This window comes from Carcharodon carcharias, chromosome 11, assembly GCF_017639515.1.
Source record: "Carcharodon carcharias isolate sCarCar2 chromosome 11, sCarCar2.pri, whole genome shotgun sequence".
NCBI classification, from domain to species: domain Eukaryota; kingdom Metazoa; phylum Chordata; class Chondrichthyes; order Lamniformes; family Lamnidae; genus Carcharodon; species Carcharodon carcharias.
The window spans coordinates 46,057,437-46,078,211 of record NC_054477.1 but is presented as its reverse complement, the minus strand read 5'-3'; the positions used below and the strand labels follow the sequence as shown (position 1 = coordinate 46,078,211).

At 43.6% G+C, this 20,775-nt stretch overlaps 1 protein-coding gene across 1 annotated transcript in view; it reads right to left on the bottom strand.

Annotated features, from left to right (window-relative positions):
• Window positions 1-17,061: 17,061 nt before the first annotated feature.
• The window catches only part of LOC121283872 (protocadherin Fat 4), a 168,146-nt gene continuing 164,432 nt past the window's right edge, over window positions 17,062-20,775 (bottom strand). Inside the window, exon 16 of the mRNA XM_041198674.1 lies at window positions 17,062-18,845. Within this exon, the coding sequence (XP_041054608.1) occupies window positions 17,062-18,845 (1,784 nt within the window). The remainder of the gene's footprint in view (window positions 18,846-20,775) is intronic.

The window sequence follows — 20,775 nt, the reverse complement described above, 5'->3', positions numbered from 1 at the left end:
TTCTTGAAGCGCTCCACTCCATGTGGCATAGGTGACACAGTGGTGTCAGGAACGGAGTTCCAGAATTTTGACCCAGTGACAGTAAATCATGTCAGGATGGTATGTGGCTTGGAGGGAACTTTCAGGTGGTGATGTTCCTATGCATCTGCTACCCTTGTCCTTCCAGGTCATAGAGATCATGGGTTTGGAAGGTGCTGTCGAAGGAGGCTTGGTGAGATGCTGAAATGCATCTTGTAGATGGTACACGCTGCTGCCACTGTGCATCGGTTATGGACCGAGTGCTTAAGATGGTGGATGGGGTGCCATCAAGTGAGGTGGTTTGTCCTGGATGGTGTCGAGCTTCTTCAGTGTTGTTGGAACTGCATTCATCCAGGCAGGTGGAGAGTATTCCATCATACTCCTGACTTGTGCTTTGTGGACAGGTGGACAGGCCTTGGGGAGTCAGGAGGTGAGTTACTCTCCACAGGATCCCTAGCCCCTGACCTGTTCTTGTAGCCACAGTATTTATATGGCTAGTCCAGTTCAATTTCTGGTCAGTGGTAAAACCCAGGATGTTGATAGTGCGGGATTCAATGATGGTAATGCCATTGAATATCTAGGGGAGGTGGTTAGATTCTTTCTTGTAGGAGATGGTCAGTGGCTGGCACTTGTGTGGAATGAATGTTACCTGCCACTTATCAGCCCAAGCCTGGATGTTGTCCAGGTCTTGCTGCATATGGACATGCCATACCTGTAGGGGAACTGTGATAGAGGTTCATAATGTTAAGAAACTTGTTTGTGAGTTAATGTTATCTGACAGTCTAACCCCTTATACATTCTTATTTACATAGAATAGGGCTAGAAAAAAATGAGGAGCAACAAAACCTTGGAACAGTAAAGGGTTGAAAAAAAGAGGTGACAACAACAACTTGCATTTATGTAATGGCTTTGATGTGATAAAAGATCTCTAAGCATTTCATGTGAATGTTATTACAAAAACCTAAGCAAATTAATAAAATCCGAACTTCTATATGCTTCTAAAAAATCAGAACAAATATTTAAAAACTAATCTCTTCACAAATGAAAAATCTAGATTCTTTGTGTCGTTGACAAAACAGGTTATTTTCTAAAATGTGGGGTTTCTCTGCCACTGAGGTACTTTTCCAATTCCATCACAAGGTAATTTTTATTATCTCCCCAACCACTAGAAAAGTTTTTCTATCTCACCCACTGAGATAGTTTCCCCTCCTAACATAGGCAAATAGAGCAGCTAATTTGTGAACAGCAAGATCCAGCAAATAGCATTGAGATAAATGACCAGATAATAATCTTTAATGCTGTTGGTCTAAGGATGAATTTTGGCCAGGACACCTATTCTGCTCTTCTTCAAATATTACAGTTGGATCTTTTACATCCAACTGAGACTGCTGATGGTGCCTCAGTTTAACTTCTCACCGGAAAGATTTTTTATCTAACAGTATAATATTCCCTCGCTACCACTAAGAAATGTTAGTCTTAATTTTATCTGTTACAACCAAGTGAGGTGGGGTGAATTGACTTCTCTATTCTCCCACTCCAGGTTTGACTATAACAGGGTCTTTTAGAGAATTTAGAGAGGGTGTGCTTCAGCAATTCTCTAAGTGTCCCACTATTTGCACTTTGAGGTTGTAACAAATTATTCAGACGGGTTTTCTTAGGTTAAACAAAGAACAAGATAGGTTTATTGAAACTATTCCCTGAGTAAAAATAAACTAGGTAAAACGCAACCACCATTCACATGGTCACACACATTTGTCGGGGCCCATACACACACACACACACACACACACCAGTACAGGTAGCAGGGTAAGAAGGTAGGCTCATAGGATTTTTTTTACTTCATGAAAAGTAAAACAGAGGAGAATACGGTTAGTTGTTCCTTGAATAGTCCCAATGCAGTGGTTCCACTTTTGTGGCCATTGTGTTCAGCTGTCTTCCTAAGTGTAGTTGTATGGAGCAGGCCTCCACATCTTTTTTTAAAAAAGATCTCAGTTTGCGGTCAGTTTTGCTTCTCAGGATGGTTATTTTGCAAACTGGGCAACCAATCAGCACTATCTTCACATACAGTATAAATTGTTGTTTTCCCCTTATATTGGTATACTTGTAAAGTGTCCTGATGAGTGCAAGATGACAAGCTTTGACATGTCTCTTTTCTCAGCAATACTCACGTCCTGTATTACCAAACAACTATCTGTATTTTTTTATTCATTCATGGGATGTGGCTGTCACTGGCTAGGCCAGCATTTATTGCCCATCCCTAATTGCTCTTGTTCAGAGGGCATTTAAGAGGCAATCACATTGCTGTGGGTCTGGAGTCACACGTAAGCCAGACCAGGTAAGGACAGCGGATTTCCTCCCCTAAAGAACATTAGTGAACCAGATGGGTTTTTACAACAATCAGCAGTGGTTTCATGGTCATCATCAGATTTTTAATTCCAGGTTTTATTGAATTAAAATTTCACCTTCTGCCATGATGGGATTCAAACCTGGATCCCCAAAGCATTAACCTTGATCCCTGCCCAGTGAAAATAGCACTATGCCACCACCTACCCTGTATGCTTGAGACAGAGGTACAACAAAGACCAAATCCAGGGTATCAACAACATAGTTTGACTTACAGGTAAGTTAAGAACAGGTAAGTTATCTTTGAATTTCTCCAAGCCTGTATTAAACCCAAGGTTGTGCCAGTTTTCATTTCCAAACATATCAGTAATGCTAAACTGAGACATAATTCCATGATTGAGTGAGTGTCTATGAGAAATGAGATTGAACAGATTGGTTATAGGGTTACTAATTTACACCGTGCCCTACACTGTGCGCAAATTTCTTTCAATTTGATCCGTTTATGCTGCTATATTGCTTCAATGGATGACCGCATCATAAACAGTACCTGCTTGATACACATCTGCACCATAAACTCACTTAAGCAGAAGTGCTTTGGCAACACAATTAATGATGATACTAAACTTGTAAAAAATCTCTCTGACCATGTACTCTCAGAAAGTGAGGCGCTTGTCCTTGCACATGGTTTCAATTTTGGTGTACCTTCGTCCCTAATCAAACAGGAGGAGGTATTTGCTGAGTTCAAACTCCTCTACTCCAAACTATCCTGCCACAAACCAGCGTCCACTGAAGATGCTGAATCCTTGAAAGCACGCCAAGCTGATCCAGCGCACACATATTGCGAGATTCTGAACAGCCTGTCTGACTTTCATATGCAATGTGGATGCTTAACAGTGGTGTATGGCTTTAAGACCAACCCAGACATACACATCAGTAAACCTGACAAAGGGACAGGAATGGCCATCCTTAAGTGTAAATATATCAACAAAATGCACACAGTTCTTAATGACACGTCCAAATTTGTATCCATTGGACCTGTTGCTCAACATGACTGGACAGCCTTGCTTGAAATTAAGCTAAAAAAACGCTAGCTGGACTTGTGTAAGAGTGATGAGCTGCTTGTGATATGTATGACCCGGTTCGTTCTCACAGTTCGCTATGTCTGCATATGTATGCAGACACACAAAGTGACCCCCTTTTATGACCTATCATATCTATGACTGGTTCTGCACAATATGAATTGGCCGAATGGTTGGGCGATTTATTACAACCAGTATTGACCAAGTTTTCCAGATACATGGTGAATAATTCTTTCACATTTGTGAAGGCCATACAGGACTTGCGTATCGCTAGCAATGTTCTCTCCATGTGCTCATTTGACATTGCTAGTCTATTCACCAATGTTCCACTTGAGGAGCCATAGATACTTGCGTGCTGCACTATATCATGGCGATCTAGACCTGCCAGCATTGCATGAATCAGTATTCATTGAACTTATGAACTCAGTAACTCGTGCAGTTGAGTTCAGTTTTAACGACACCATGTATACTCAATTAGATAGTTTCGCCATGGGATCCTCTCTAGGTCTAGCTCTCACAAACGTCTTTGTTGGGTTCCATGAAAAACGTGTCTTCGAAGGAATGACACATATCCTCCTACCTCTCGCATATTTCCAATATGTGGATGATACGTTTGCTCCATTGAAATTCACAGCTGCATGTAATAATTTCCTTATTTGTCTTAATGGGCTCCATCCTGTGCTCAAATTCACCTTTGAAATGGAGCAGTCAACTGAACTCCCTCTCCTTGATGTACTAGTTGAAAAATCTGCCGGGGGTTCTCTACCCACGTCTATCGCAAGCCTACCTTCACTGGTCAAGATATGCATTGGGATTCTTACTGTTCCACATGCTATAAGATTGATCTTACCGGCAACCTGGTAAATAGGGCCTGAGCCAGTTGAAGGCACTGGATAGTGCAAAGGCTATGGGTGTCAAGAAAATATAATAATGTCTATAATGTTATTGGAAATTATTTTAAATTAGAGTTTACTTGTGTCTGTGTCTTTGTGTGTTTATGGTTATGTGCCTTAATTGGATTAAAGCCAGCTGGTCTAGAGTCTTTGTTGTATAGAAGAGAAGTAGGTTTGAAATGGTAATTAGATAAACACAGGGAAATAGAAGGTGAGGTGTAAAGGGGGAAATTTGCATTTTTAAATGGACCACTCAAAAGAGCAGGTGAAATGTTACACCTAACTAGGTGAAGCTCAGAAACAAAGTATTTATTTTTTTAAACTTACTAGTAAAGTGGGTATTATGAAAGGGGTTTATTGTTAGTAGATTTAAAATTTAAAAAAACCTAGTAACAATGAGAAATTGCACTCAAAGAGGAAAATATATACAGAGGAAGAGAATGCTGTTGGTAAAAGGAGGAGGGATTCTAAGATCTAAAGCTTCCAGCCTGTAAGCCTCAAGTCTGCCTGCAAGAACCCAGAGCTGAAAGAAACTCATTTTGAATGCAACTGTGCAGTGTTTGCTTTGCTAGGGGTCTGTTTAAATCTATGTGTTTTACTGTTGCCTTAACGGAGATCTAACTGGGAGTCAGATTAATTAGGGGATTTTTGTAGTTATTATAGTAGAAATTTTGCAGACATATATATATGCTTACAATCTTTCTTGTATTAATAATTATTTAATATAGTTTTATAAAAAAACCTCTTGAGACTCGGTGATCTTATTACTACTGAATTCAAAGCCTGCATCTCGAAACATACAAATTGCTAAAATGGGTTATGACAATTGTTTCAAGTTTCCCTCTGGGATTTGAACAACTCAGCCTTTACCATTGGCTGTGTCATAAAAATGGGTCCTGACAATATTCCGGCAATAGTGTTGAAGACTTGTGCTCCACAACTTGCCAACAAGAGCAGGTCAAAGGCTGGGAAGCCTGTGGCAAGTAATTCCTCTCTTGACTCCCCAGAGCCTCCAAGTCACAAGTCAGGAGTGTGATGGAATATTCTCCGCTTGCCTGGATAAGTGCAGCTCTAACAACACTCAAGAAGCTTGACACTATCCAGGACAAAGCAATCTGTTTGATTGGCACCCCATCCGCAAACATTCACCTCCTCCACCAGTGACGCACAGTGGCAGCAGTGTGTGCCACCTACAAAATGTACTGCAGAAACTCACCAAGGCCCCTTCGGCAGCATGACCACTAGAAACACAAGGACAGCAGATACATGGGAACACCACTACCTGCAAGTACCCTTCCAAGGCACTCACCATCCTGACTTGGAAGTAAATTGCCGTTCCTTCACTGTTGCTGGGTCAAAATCCTGGAATTCCCTCCCTAACAGCACTGTGGGTGTACCTACAACACAGGGACTGCAACGGTTCAAGAAGGTAGCTCTCCACCAGCTTCTCAAGGGCAACTAGGGATGGGCAATAAATTCTGGCCAAGCCAGTGATGTTTACATCCTGTATATGAATAAATAGTGTCCCTAAGATTGCCCCCAGCATTGATGTTTGTGTGCTTGGTATTTGGCATAACACTTGTGTTCTCATATAACCTCCGACTACCTGTGGATGTTGCCACATTGCTTCTTAAAAAAATACCTTGTCCTATTCTGAATCAGAGGGATTTGGGTTCAAGTCTCACTCTAAGAGACTTGACTACTAAATCTAGACTGACACCCCTGTGTCGTACTGATAGGGAGGGTTGCATTGCCAGAGGTACCAGCTCTCAGATAAGATGTGAACCGAGGTCCTGTCTGTCATCTCAGGTGGATGTAATATTTCGCAGGACACAATTTGAAGAAGAGCATAGGAGCTTGTTAGTGCCCTGGTGAATATCTAGCTTTCAACCACCATTGCTAAAACGGACTATCTTATCATTATAACATGGCTTTTCATGGAACCTTGCTGTATGTAACTTGGCTGCTGTGTTTCCAATATTATAATACTTCAAGGATATTTCATTGATTGTATAGGGTTTTTGGCCGTCCCATGGTTGTGAAAAATTGTGAGAGTGTGGAGCACAAAATGATCACAGAAATGAGGGCTTCTTTAAAGGAGTGCTAAAGTCAGGAATTCAGTGCAAGTGGGAATTTGGTCCAGAGAGGGAAGGAGGTGCTGCTTTTTATTCTTTCTTTTTACCTCCAGTTGCTGTTGAGTGATTTTCCTTTGTCTCTAAGCTAGGGATCTGTGGCTTGCTATTGCTTTATTCAATTAGTAATTAGTCAACTAATCAAATATATAAATAAATGAGGTTGGATAGACATGGCAGCATAGGTAATGTGCTGTAACTACAGCATGCGAGAGTTTTTGGAGAGGATTGCAATTCCAGGAACCATATCTGCAGGAAGTGCCTGCAGCTTGAGCAACTTCAGCTCAGCGGACCCAGATTTAAGGTAATTGGCAAAAGAAGCGATGGAGACATGAGGGAAAACTTTATCCTGCAGCGAGTGGTTAGGATCTGGAACGTACTGAAAGTGTGGTGGAGGCAGGTTCAACTGAGACATTTAAGAGGGAATTGGATTGTTATCTGAAAAGGAAGAATGTGCAGAGTCACAGAGAGAAGGCAAGGGAATGGCGTGAGATGAATTGCTCATTTGGAGAGCTGGTACAGACACAGTGGGCTGAATGGCTTCCTTCTGCACTGTTGCAATTCTGTGATAAGATTAAAGAACTCTTATTACTTATGAGGAGAGATTGAATCGACTAGACCTATATACCCTGGGGTTAAGAACAATGAGAGCTGATCTAATTGAAACATATTCTTCAGAGGCTTTCCAGAGTAGATGCTGGGGAAATTTCACCTAGCTGGGAAATTTAGAGCACAGTGTCACAGTCTTAGAAGAAGGAGGGGCTTGTAAAATCCGGTGGGTCACCTAGCTGCCCACGACCTGTCTGAAATTTTACGGGGCGGTGGAGGAAGCATCGGACGGCCTGCTTGCCCTTGAGCCTATTGAGGCCCTTAAATAGCTAATTAATGGCCACTTAAGGGCCTCATCCCACTACTGCCAGTGTTTTTACCTGCAAAGAGGAAGGCCCACGTCAGGTGGAATTTTCTGCTTTGGAGACTAAGTGCAGTGGCGGGCGGGAAAATCGGCATGATTCCCACTGGGCAGTGGGGTGGATTTTCGCACCCAATCTTCTGCCTTTCAGTTCATTAGTTATACATTAACGAGGAGCATGTCGAATCTCATGGCTGGGCAGGCAGTGATTTGTCCACCCCACCATCACCTCATTGGCTTCAACATCTGGGTGCCATATTTAAACAGCACCTGGACAGCCATTCACTTACTGCAGGTCCGGACGACTGAATTACATAAAAAAATGCCCAGGAGTAGACAGCAACCTTCAGCCCCACAGTTCAATGCCGGAGATTCTCCTCTAGGCGGTCGAGGAAAAATGGGAGACAGTCACCTTTCTGAGGGATGTAAGCCGCAATCCCTCCCCGCCTGGCCATGGCGGCCTGGGAGGAGGTCACCAGGGTGGTGAACGACCATGGGGTCCAAAGAGGACTGCCTTGCAGTGCAGGAAACAGATGAATGATCTCATCTGCTCCGCCAGGCTAAGTCAAACTTCTACACAGTGCAAACCCACACTCTCATAAGGGCATCAAGCAATCTAAGGGTGACAGTCTATAAGGATATCACACACTATCAGCAGATGGCTCTTCAGCTCTCAATATCTCATAGCCACTCATAGCTCATGTAAAGTGCTGCACAAAACATGTCTTGACTCCTTACCCGAGAGGGCTCAGCACACGCACAACAGGAGTGCAAGCTTCTGAACAGCTCTTTCGTCCATTGTGCTCACACTCAATCCATCTGCCTTTATGCAGGACTAGATTGCCCACAGCAAGAAGGAGAGATCCCAGACCCGAAGTGGGACCCTGGAGTTCAGGACCCTCACCCCATTCGAGGAGCGAACTGTGGAGCTAGCAGGGGAGGACACTGACTGTGCCTGCGCGAAAGGTGAGATTGGATTCCCCCAAAAACCCAGTGAGGAAGCATTCATTGTTATCCCTAATTATACCATGACAACATGTGGACAATGACTCTGAGTGATGTGTTATGATTGAGCCTGCCTAGTCATTCACTAATTCTCTCTTCCCTCCACTCTAGGTCCCAGCAAGAGGAAGCCCCAGCCCCAGGCCACCTTGGAGGAGGTAAGCGAGCGTCTCGCACCTGTAGGGTATTCACCTGCAGCATCCACCAGTGTAGATACACACAACTCGGTGGGTCCGAGTTCTAGAGCAGGCTCAGGTTCACAATCTGATGATCACCACACAGACACAGGTGCACATCAGGCAGAGGCAGTGAGAGCCGAGGTCTCTCACACTCAGAGGACTGCTAGAGTCCTGGCCCCTGTGTAGTCTGAGTCCAATGACAAGCCTCTTGAATTAGCCCTATGGCAAATGTTGAAGATACATAGAGAGGCAGGGGAACATCAGGCAAATTTGTCAGAAGATCAACAGCAGAATGGGATGAGGGATGGAGGAATCCATCTGCGTTCTCTCTGATGCCATGTCTTTGGAATGTGATTGCATCAAAGTCTCCATGGGAAGGGTGGAGGCTGCCTTGGAAACCCAGGCCCAGCAGAACACACAACTTCTGCCACATTTGCACTTGGACCTGCACTCAATCGTTCTAGACATGAGTGGGATCCAGCAGTGGCTAGGCAAGAGGGGGTTGGGGCACCTGAACATTCCTCCAGGTGCCCCTTCTCTTCAAGCGGGGCCATCAGGCATCCATAGGGAGGAGAAGTGCCAGTCAGGCACCCTTGGGGCTTCCACCCAGCAAACTCCAAAGGTGCCCTGCCACTCCACCTCCCCTCTGCCTGTGACTCCATTGCCTCCATCAGGTCAGGCTGAGGAGGGTGCAGCTGCCCCAGAGCAGGAGACCCTGAGCAGGCCAGGGCCCTCCAGGTCTTCGGCCACCAGAGGACAACCGCCTAAGTCATCACAGGCAACCGGGCAATAGCAGTCAGCAGGCTGCCTCCACCTCTGCTGTGTATGTCATTGATGCTCATAGACATAGCGGCAGGGTAAGAAAAATTAAGAATTCACACTGGTGGCATGGATGTTCACCCCTTGTACTTTGCACTTTTGTAAATATATTCTACTTTATTCCTTCTCCAAGTCTCATGGATTCAATTGATATTCAAGTGATGCAACATTCTGTGTGCATTCAGGGGTCAAACATGTTTCCTCCCCAAATAATCTTCAGTTGCATTGCTTCCCACATGATCTTACCACAGTGAGTAGCCTTTACTTCCACATCTGCCCCCTCAGCAAAGGCACATAACATGTGACCATGATGGCTGGCCAATACACCTGTCACTCTTAAATCTCAGGCAGACATCATGTGGCGCAAGGGCATCGCTCATCAGGCTTGTTAGTTATCCTGCTGCAGTCACTCTTTCCAGATAAAGGACATCCTGGAGGACCAGAGATGGGTGTTCCTCCTGTTCACAAATGAGTGCACATGGAGACATTCTTCTTTGACCAGGGTGATGAGAGCCTTGTACAAGCAGCTTTACTCAGTCGCTTCTCCATTCGTCTCCATTACCCTCAAAACTCTATGCTCCACCTCGGCAGCACAGAAGACTAACTGCATAATCCCTTGTCAGCCATGACCCTTCAAAAGAGAGGATGGAGGTTTGGAGTTGAGAATTGGATGGGCCCCACCAGCCATGACCCTTGTAGGCAAACACCTCCCACCCTCCCTTCATCCCTGTGTCTGACTGCAGCTGATGGCAAATAGCTCAGACTGAATGGCAGGTTCACACCTTGCTGGGATCTTAATGTCCTGAGACTCATGATTCAGAAAGAAACCTGTGGCCGTGTGAGCATTGTTCTCAAACAGTTTCCTCATGATTATTAGGGTGTCCCTTTAGTTGGCCAAATATGCTGACCTTGAACTCCACCTACCTGTAAAGATCTTCCTCCCACTTCCATGTATCGCAGTTTTACATTGCGGGGATTGCTTGCTGCTGCTGTAAAAATGGTGCGGGTATCATTCCAGACTTACTCCACCACCTTTTACTCTCCTCCTGTCACCCACCAACTTCCCCCCTTCACCACTGACCCACCCAATTTCACCATTCCTCTCCCCTCTGTCACCCTTGAAACTCCCCCTGTTACCCTGGACCCTATCACCATCCACCTTCACATGCCTTTCCTCCTCTCAGAGCCCACACCCGTTACCCATGCCCACCCTGACCCTGCCCCCTCCCATTATCCATGCCACCTTCCTTGTCCTCTGTGGCCCACCCAATGACATCTATGCCTGCCAGACACAGATGCTGAACCTGCCACCCTACTGCATCCCACTTCCCCCTCTGAATGTCACTGTTCCCCCTACCACCTGTACCTTGGGTTCTCTCCTCAGGACCCCACCATCAACATCACAACCTCACCCTCTAACATATTCCCACCCGCCTTTCCCAGACACAATCTTTCCCCCCCTTTCCCCAGACATTCTCTCACCCTTCCCCGTGTTGCCTGTCTCCCCTGCCCAGCCTCTGCTCCACCCCTTCCAGCCTTCACCTGCCTCCCCTGCCCAGCCTCTGCTCCAGCCCTCCACCCTCCCCTGCCCAGCCTTTGCTCCACCCCTCCACCCTCCCCTGCTCAGTCTCTGCTCCACCCCTCCACCCTCCCCTGCCCAGTCTCTGCTCCACCCCTCCACCCTCCCCTGCCCAGCCTCTGCTCCACCCCTCCACCCTCCCCTGCTCAGTCTCTGCTCCACCCCTCCACCCTCCCCTGCCCAGCATCTACTCCACCCTTCCACCTCCTTCCAGCCTTTGCCTCTGTCCCCTCCTTGCCACCTTGCCACCCTTCCACCCCCTTGCCTGTCTCCCCTCTCTGCCTGCATGCCACTTTTCCACCCACATCGCCTGGGTACTTTTTCCAGCCTTGGTGCAACTTTGATTACTGGCACCCGTGAGCAGTCCCCAGGAAGGCAAAAACAGCATTGGCTGACCTGAAAGTCCAGGAGAATGGCTACCTCACCAGGTGTACACTACTTATGTGCAGTCGTGAAACAGAAAGTTCTAAATTCTTGCTGGTGGGGCGCTTAATTTGGACGGGGTACAAGATTACGGCTTGTGGTCTTTTAATGAGCGTTCATGAGATGCAAATAAGGTTGCCAGCATCACTCTGTGGGACGTTCAATCAGCCTTTAAGCCGCATTGAAAGTTGGGAGAACAAGATTCCAAACTAATTTCCCGCCATCAGGAAACTGAATTTTGGCCTCCTGCCAGTGCTTGCTCCCCCACCTGCCACGATTCCTGCCCCCGGCGGGAGTGAAAATTTCCACCCAACGTGAGAAACCCAGCAACTTTAGCTGTGTGGGCTGCTGTGGGAAAGAGGGGGAACCTCACTCGGGAGCCCCCTGTACCCATTGAAGGCACCCCCATCACAATGTCATACCCCCACCTTTTAACGCTCCCTACTGGTCTCTTAAAACTGCCCCTACCCCCTCACCCACCTCGCCGAGACTCCCGACTTACCTGGGCTCCTCTTCTTGGTGGGACTGCTTGTAGTTCCAGCAGTGGCCACCATGCTCATGTGGCACTGCTGGGACTAAACAGCTGTCGGCCAAACTGATTGGTCTCTCTCCTCCATCCCCACCCCCTTTCTGATCCCCCTTTTTCCAATAAGTTATATATATTTTTCTTTTCCCACCTATTTCCATTATTTTTAAATGTATTTCCATCCATTGTTTTATCTCTACCTTTTAGCCTATTTCAATCCCTTCCCCCCACCCCACCCCCACCCCCACTAGGGCCATCTGTCACTTGCTCATCCTGCTTTCTACCCTTAATATCACCATTAGCACATTCCTTAGCTAATATCAGCACCGTCAACACCCCTTTGTCCTTTTGTCTATGACATCTTTGGCAATCTCTTCTTTGCCTCCACCTGTCACTGGCCCTCTATCCAGCTCCACCTGTCCCACCCCCTCAAACAGCTTATATTTCACCTCATTTCTATTTTTCCTTAGTTCTGATGAAGAGTCATACGGACTCAAAACGTTAACTGTGTTCCTCTCCCCAGATGCTGTCAGACCTGCTGAGTTTTTCCATCTATTTTTGTTTTTGATTGGTCGGCAGCTCTCTAAGGCGGAACTTCCTCCAGAGATAAGGGGAGGAGGTCTGGCCTTAAAGCAATTAACACTGCTCAGTGTTAAATTGCTGCAGGGCCGCCGTCAGCACTGTGATCATACTTCCTCCAACATTTTAACTGGTGGAGGTGAGGACCATGGCGTCCTGTAAAATTCAGTCCAATGTACCTCTCTTTTAAGATCTGCAAGCTGGCTTTAAGTATGCAGCTTAGCTTGAATTCGTGATAGCCTCTCACAATTTTGTGCCCCCAAGTCAGACATGCACCCACTCGACAGTGCACTTGGCATTGAATGCACCCTGTAATAACTTAAATGAGCAGGCAACATACTGCCTGCATCAGAAACAACTGGCCCGTGGTAATCTTGTATCACAATTCCTGGGCCCATTTTTGGATCCTATTGAATTTTGCGACAATTAACATTAGCAGATCTGAATGTTTCTCAGGCAGAGTTTTTACTTGACACATCAACCTATATTTTCACTTTTGAGATGTTGATGGACCTGCCAAGCAATTTTTTATATTCTCGTTTATATTTTAGATTTCCAGTATCTATGTTTTTTTAAAATCAGTCACATTTTCCACTGATACTGATAAGCAACTGTGGAGGTTATGCCAAATTCTACTGAATCTCTATTCAAAAATCTGTATTTAATTGGGACAAAAAAAAACATTAAGACATAAACCCAGAATGATTAATCTGGGTCTGTGAAAATTTTGAGAAATATCTAAATGAAAACTAATGCTTGGCTACTTCAGTGACCCCACAGGTCAATTTGCAAATGAATAAAATGGCCACAAGTCAGGAACTTACACAAAATGGTCATTTATAATTCATCTAAACATGAATGTTTAATTATGTAGCGTCTGAAGGATATGTACTGTTTTATGCACTAATAGATGACATATCCTTTAAGTTCAGAATTTACCAGCCATAGCAAGAGCGAATCTTTTCATTCATTTGCTTCTGGAATGTGGCCAACACTGGCAAGACCACATTTACTGCCCATCCCTAGTTGCCCTGAGGATGTTGTGGTGGGCACTTTCTCGATCTGTTGTAGTCCTTGCAGTGATGGCACTTTCACAGTTTTGTTTCATTTTATTCATTCATGGGATGTGGGCATTGCTGGCTAGGCCAGCGTTTATTGCCCATCCCTAATTGTCCTTGAGAAGGTGGTAGTGAGTTGCCTTCTTGAACCGCTGCAGTCCCTGTAAGGAAGGGAGTTTCTGGATTTTGACGCAGCGACAATGAAGGAACAGAGATATATTTCCAAGTCAGGATGGTGAGTGGCTTGGAGGGGAACTTCCAGGTGGTGGTGTTAGGCAGCCTTAGGTAGTGTTACTGGATCTTACTAAGTCTATCAGCATAGTCAGCAAGGTACATGGTTGGAAATGCTGTTTTCAGTGATGAAAATGAAAGGAGTTACCTGGGTGTGCTTTGAAATTAAGACAATTGGGGCTTTTTGTCACCAGATTAGGAAGTTTTCAAGCACATGGTTCATGGAGAATCCAGTAGTGGGTATCCTGCTCCAACTATTTAGCTAAAAGTCAGCCAATTATTTTGATGAATACAAAAAAATGGTACCTACTGTAGTTCAAGCAGTTGGAAACTATTTTGCGTGTAACTACTTTTAATTAAAATTATCAGCTGGTAAGACTGATAATACAACAACATCAGAGATTTGTTTTCTGCACAAAAATCTGCCCGATGACAACGCTGCTCCTCCAAAATACTTTAGCCGGCTCAGTAATGTCTTTATATTAAACAGCTTATTCCAAAATGCTGTTATCCTCCCTTGCAGTTGATTATAACTTAGGTCAAGAAGTTTAGTGAGTATTCATTTGCATGAAAAAAAGGTTTATTTATAAAAAGGAGACAAAACATTATGCTATTAAATCTCCTCAAGGTAATCAAAATAGATCAGTGTTTACAAGAACAAGGAAGTCGCCTCTTAGTCTTAGCCTCCATTATCCAGCTAATACTGGTTTCCCATTATATAGGCAGCCTTATAATTATGAACATATTATACAAAAGGACAGTTACAGGAGAATGCCTTCAAAACACCTGAAAACATGATAAATCATTTCTTGCTTCCCAAGCTTTAGTAAAACCTTTGAACATTCCTCCTGAAGATGCTAACTCAAGAAGTGCTCCTGGCAACTGTCTACTATTTCAGTAATGTAGCCATTCTTCTCTTATGCTTGTCGGCAGACTATTTGACCCTGGGTCATATCTTACTTGACAACCAAGTGCATTCATATCCTAGCAGGGATTCTATTCATATTCTAGCAATCAGGAGTAGCATCCCGGCTGATTTTTCTTTCCCTTCATCAGGGCATTGAAGCCACTTGAAACACCCCAAATTACCACTACAGTTGAGATCATCTCACATAGCACAGCCTAGGACCTTCCTGATTTTTGTAAGGAGCACACTGAAGGCAGTAAACTTTGGAAGTCCTGCAGGGTGAATATTTCTCTACGCAAATCTTCATGCTGCATTTCGTGCCATATTTGTGCCAATGCTTCAGGACCAAACACACTAAATCATCAGAACTTTGGATATGAGCTTTTTTGCATAAATATTGGGAGGATCTCTAGCACGCATTACGTTTAAAATAGCAGTCCATGTCCATTTGCAGCAAGATCTGGACAACATTCAGGTCTGGTCTGATAAGTCAGCTATCTGATGGACTACTCCCCACTTCCCAGGATGAGTGCAGCTCCCACAATACTCAAGAAGCTCGACACCATCCAGGACAAAACAGCCCGCTTGATTGGCAGCCCATCCACCACCTTAAACATTCACTCCCTCTACCACTGACGTACAGTGGCAGCGAGTGTGTACTATCTACAAGATGCACTGCAGCAACTCGCCAAGGATCCTTCGACTGGACCTTCCAAACCTGCAACCTCTACCAACTAGTAGGACAAGGGCGGCAGATACATGGCAACACCACCACCTGCAGGTTTCCCACCAAGACAAACACCTACTTGTCTTGGAACTATATCGCCGTTTCTTTACTGTCGCTGGGTCAAAATCCTGGAACTCCCTCCCTAATAGCACTGTGGGCATACCTACACCATGTGGACTGCAGCGGTTTAAGATGGCGGCTCACCACCACCTGCTCGAGGGCGATTAGGGATGGGCAATAAATGCTGACCTAGCCAGCAATATCCACATCCTGTGAAAGAATACTGGTAAGTTGGAAATTTCACTGTTAGGAAGCTGCACTAGACAGCTCTTGTCATTTTATTCTGCTTTTCAATAATGTCTTCCACTGGATGCTCTGCCACAAACAGGGGCAAAATATGGACAAATGCAATACAAAGAACAACAGAAGTGAGATGATCTCCAAATCTTTCTTGAGTAGAAGTAGAAATATTATTAAAGATACTTGCCCTCTAATTATTTACATTGTTACTTCACCATATACTAGACAAAACAAGATGCTATTAATACCTCTACATAATCAAAGGAGCTCAGTGCTTACAATAACAAGGACGTATAGGGTAGAAAATTGCCCAAAAAAACACATTTCCAGTTTCAGTAATCACTACTAAAGCTCTTCACTTCTGCCTGTCTTAGATGATTCTGGCATTTAAATTTACCTTAAAACATTGTCAGTGTAAAACAGGAAATTTGAGTTGTGCTGCATTTTTGTTTTTTGTATTTAGCCTACACAGTCACGAACTTGCTTCTGTTTGCCTATGGTTATGAGACCCTTCCCTTCCTTACACAACGAGGCTGTTTCAGAAGCAGGTGTGTCATTCAGTCTGGGCATACCATTGTGTGTTATTGTTATATAGGAGGACGACGAGCAGGAGAGATGATGATTCACATATAGGTAGCTGAGGTCTTGGTGGGTGCATTACAGGAAAGGCCAATTCTTGTTAGGAAATTCAGTAGGATCTACTTTGGGATGATAAGCTGGCAGAAATGGCTTCCACCCCAAGCTGCTGACCAGGAAAAGTACTTGTCCTGATATTGCACTTAAAAAATCCCACTGAGAATGGGATGGAATGTCAACCTTACTACCTTAACATTGCTGTAGTGTGTACATGTTATAAATCTCAAAATGCTCTTTTAAACAAGCATTCCATGAGGAGTTTTAGGATTAGTTAGACATACCAATGATATGAACAGTTATCTTAGTAATGGGCTGATGTTCAGTCATTGTTGAGGAAATGTACAAAAAATGATGTAATTTGTTCTTGTGATCCTTCATGTTGGTGACAAAATGGCATGTTTCTTAAAATATTAAAATCCATAGCTTCTCTGTATATTTTACCATTTGTCTGAGATGGAAGAAGGTTAGGTAACAAGTGAATATTATACTCAAAGTGGGTTAAACTTGATAATGGAGTAAATAACAGTTGATTATACAGGAATTGGCTTTACTTTGGAAACGGAAATGTTACTGTTCCTTAACGCACAAAACTTACGCACAAAATCATAAAAAAGTGTATATGTAAAATTATTCAATGAACATTCCACTTTTAGTAAATGTATACAGGAGAAGAACTAAAATATTAGAAATTGCTCCATAAAGTGATTTACAGGCTAAGTATCACAGAAGTTCTTCGTGATCACTTCCTTCAGCAACAGAAAATTGATCTTCATTCTGTGGTTCACTTGGAAGTTCAGCAAGGTCTTTGAAAATTTCAACATATATTTCAAAATTTGGTCCTAAGTTTAAAATATTATCCCAATTATGTGTTCTATTGCCAGGGGAATCATTGCACTGTATCATATTGTTATCTGAATCCTCATCAGGAATAATTTCAGTGTCCATTAAACATGAGTTGGATGTATACCTCTTTTCATGTTCTTGTAATCTAATCTCCCATTCATTTAGAATCTTATCATCCTCGACAATATTACTCTCTGAATCCTGTTGATTACATTTGTGCACAGACGAACGACTAAATGTGGAAAGTTTCCTTTCATAGTTATACTCAGAACAAGTGAAAGAACTATGGGAATCACTATCAGATGAAGTATCTGTGGAAGGAAGGAAGCCTGGGGGGCCTGCCTGGGCTGACGTTCTTTGTGAAACTTGTGACAGTGAAATTCTTTGAGCGGTGTTCTTGACAGATTTCTGTATTGTTGGAGCATTCAGTTTTTTTACCTCTTCCACAGTCAGGCCAAGTGGAAGTCTCTCGATTATCTGTTTCATTCTGCTGTTGGGTCTGGAACGGGGCATAAGTATTGATGCATCAGGCAACCTTTCAATCTCATCACCTCCATAAAAAGTCAAATTATCAAAACCTCCTTCACTTGAGTTGTTGGTGTTAAAATGACCATGACGTGAAAGCTCTGTTTCATAGCCAATCATGTAAAGATCATTTATTAAATGCTTGCGCTCTGTAAATAAAACTGATGAAGGGAACCATTCTGATGAGCATGTTTGAGGGCATTGTTGATTTGCAAATCCACCTTTTGCTACTTGATTTTTACATAGAACACTTTGTTGACTGGGAGTTATTTGTACAGGAGATTGGGTGTTTCTTTGATTCACAATGGGCATAAATGGTTGAGATTTATTATGCATACCTCTGGGGAGAATTATATTTGTATAATGATCATTGTTGATCTGGAACTGTGTGTGGTACTGAATGGCATCAATATCGGAAGAAGCTAAACTGCTTGCATTATCAATGTCACCGACCTCCAAGTCATAGGATTGGCCATAACATTTCTTATACTGCACCATGTTGGCTGTGGCATTAATAAATGTTTCGTCCATAATGTGATAATTTTTTTCTGCCTTGAGGATATCTGGCTGCTTTTCAGCATTGTCAGGACTGGAATGTTTTGTGCCGTCAACATCATGATCATCAAAAGCTTTGTTCTCAGTGCCTTTTTGGAGCAGTGCAATCATTTTTGTTCGCTTGTTTTTCAAAGTAATACATTGATATTTGATGAACACACCTATCAGAGGAATTACTACTAGAGTAACAAGTATAATCACCGCTATGCTCCATTGTGGCAATTGAATTTTGCCTTCCTGGCAGGCTGAATGGTCATTAATTATTGATGTGCAGAAGTCACAAAAAGATCCGGTAAAATCTGGTGTGCAAACGCAATGATATGTGCCGTCTGAAGAAGAAAGACATGTACCACCATGCTTACAAGGGTCAGGAAAACAGGCAACTGGGAGACACTCATATGCAAACCATAAATCAATGCACTTCATTCCAGTTGGACATGGGTTGCTTAAACAGGCATTAGGCCATCTGCATCCAATCTGTACTGAGACATCACTTGGTCGTACGTCGACTAAGTCATTCGATCCAGTAAAGGGCATCACCTGATTATTGTATTTGAATATTTTGATGCACCCTTTAAAACCTATAATAAAAGAAAAAGAAATCAACAGATTGTACAACTAATAGGAGATCGTGCATTACGCAAAATCTCGAGGTTTAGCTTGATCAGGATTCAGTTAAAGTTTGTAGCATTCATTAAACTTATTACCAAATTCAATTCTTAAAAAGAATGACGAATTAATTGTCCTGTCCATGTTCACTTCCATGACCCACTTTTGACACATTCCTGAGTCATGTGTTATGCAATCAATTTAAGGTTCATTTAAAACAACTTTTTGTATTTGCAATTATATAGTTGGTACCACGTACAGCATGTTGTCAGACCAATCTTTGACCCAAGCATTCAGCTAATGGTTAACTTATCTGACTTGAGTAAACTTTATAGTCAGAACCCAACCTTATTGCGCAAACCTGCGCATGTGAAGAAAATACAGATTTAAATGCCATAATAACAAGAATATACGAGCCCAGAAATTGATGTCTTAAGCATGATGCAAGTTGGATTACCATACATGTGCTGACACTAAAGAGATCTTTGGAAAGTACTGATGGCATATGAGCACAAATGCCTTCAAATCAAGCATTAAGGTAATTAAAGGATTAATCTTGATCAAATGGAGCAGGTATTAAGGGAGTGATTGCAATGACAAACTCAGAGTGTTCACTTAAAGGTAAATAGATTCAAACTTTCTTTATACTGTCTAGGTTCTTCCAAAATATGGAGAACTGCATTCAGTGCTCCACAAACTTGGCAGAGGAAGACAGCAGAGCAGGAAAGGGCTACCTATGCTGACAGGGGGCACAATTGACATATCATTAGGTGTAGTGGCTGCCTGCATTATGGATCTCGTGGAATTGGCACAGCTACTTGGCCATGACAGTAGAGAAGTGTTTAAAGAGGCTTTAGTTTAGCAGGAAGATTTCCAAATAGGGTGTAACATTGGTTTAACATTGTCAATAATAGCCAAAGTATGATGGAAGTTCTGATGAAGTTCTGCCTGCTGCAGATGCATCTATTCATGACAGTATCAGTGGGATTGACCACAGCAAAGTCATTGTGCAGACTATGCCCTGTCTTCACATTGAGGATACCCTCCATCGTGTTGTGTGGCACTACCACTGTGCTAAATAGGATAGACTTTGAACAGATCTAGCAACTCAAGAATGGGCATCCATGATGCTATGGGCCATCAGCAGCAGCAGAATTGTACTCAAACACAATATGTAACCTCATGGCCCAGCATATCCCCCACTCTACCATTACCATCAAGTTAAAGGATTAGCCCTGGTTCAATGAAGAGTGTAGGAGGACTTGCCAGAAGCAGCGCCAGGCATACCTAAAAATGAGGTGTCAACCAGCAAAGCTATAAAACAGGGCTACTTGCACACCAAACATCATAAGCAGCAAGTAATGGACAGGCTAAGTGGTCCCACAACCAATGGATCAGATCTAAGCTCTGCAGTTCTGCCAGGTCCAGTCATGAATGGTGGTGGACAATTAAACAACTCACTGGAGGAGGAGACTCCACAAATATCCCCATCCTCAATGATGGAGGAGCCCAGCACATCAGTGGAAAAGATAAGGCTGAAGCATTTGCTACAATCTTCAGCCAGAGGTGCCGAGTGGATGATCTATCTCAGCCTCCTGCGGAGGTCCCCAGCATCACAGATGCTAGTCTTCAGCCAATTCGATTCAATTCAAGTGATATCAAAAAGCGGCTGAAGGAACTGGATACTGCAAAGGCTATGGGCCCTGACTATATTCAGGCAATGGAATTGAGGACATGTGCTCCAGAACTTGCTGCGCCCCTAGCCAAGCTGTTCTAGTCCAGATACAACATTGGTATCTACCCGGCTATGTGGAAAATTGCCCAGGTATGTCCAGTACACAAAAAGCAGGACAAATTCAACCCAATCAGTTACCGTCCCACCAGCCTACTCTCCATCATCAG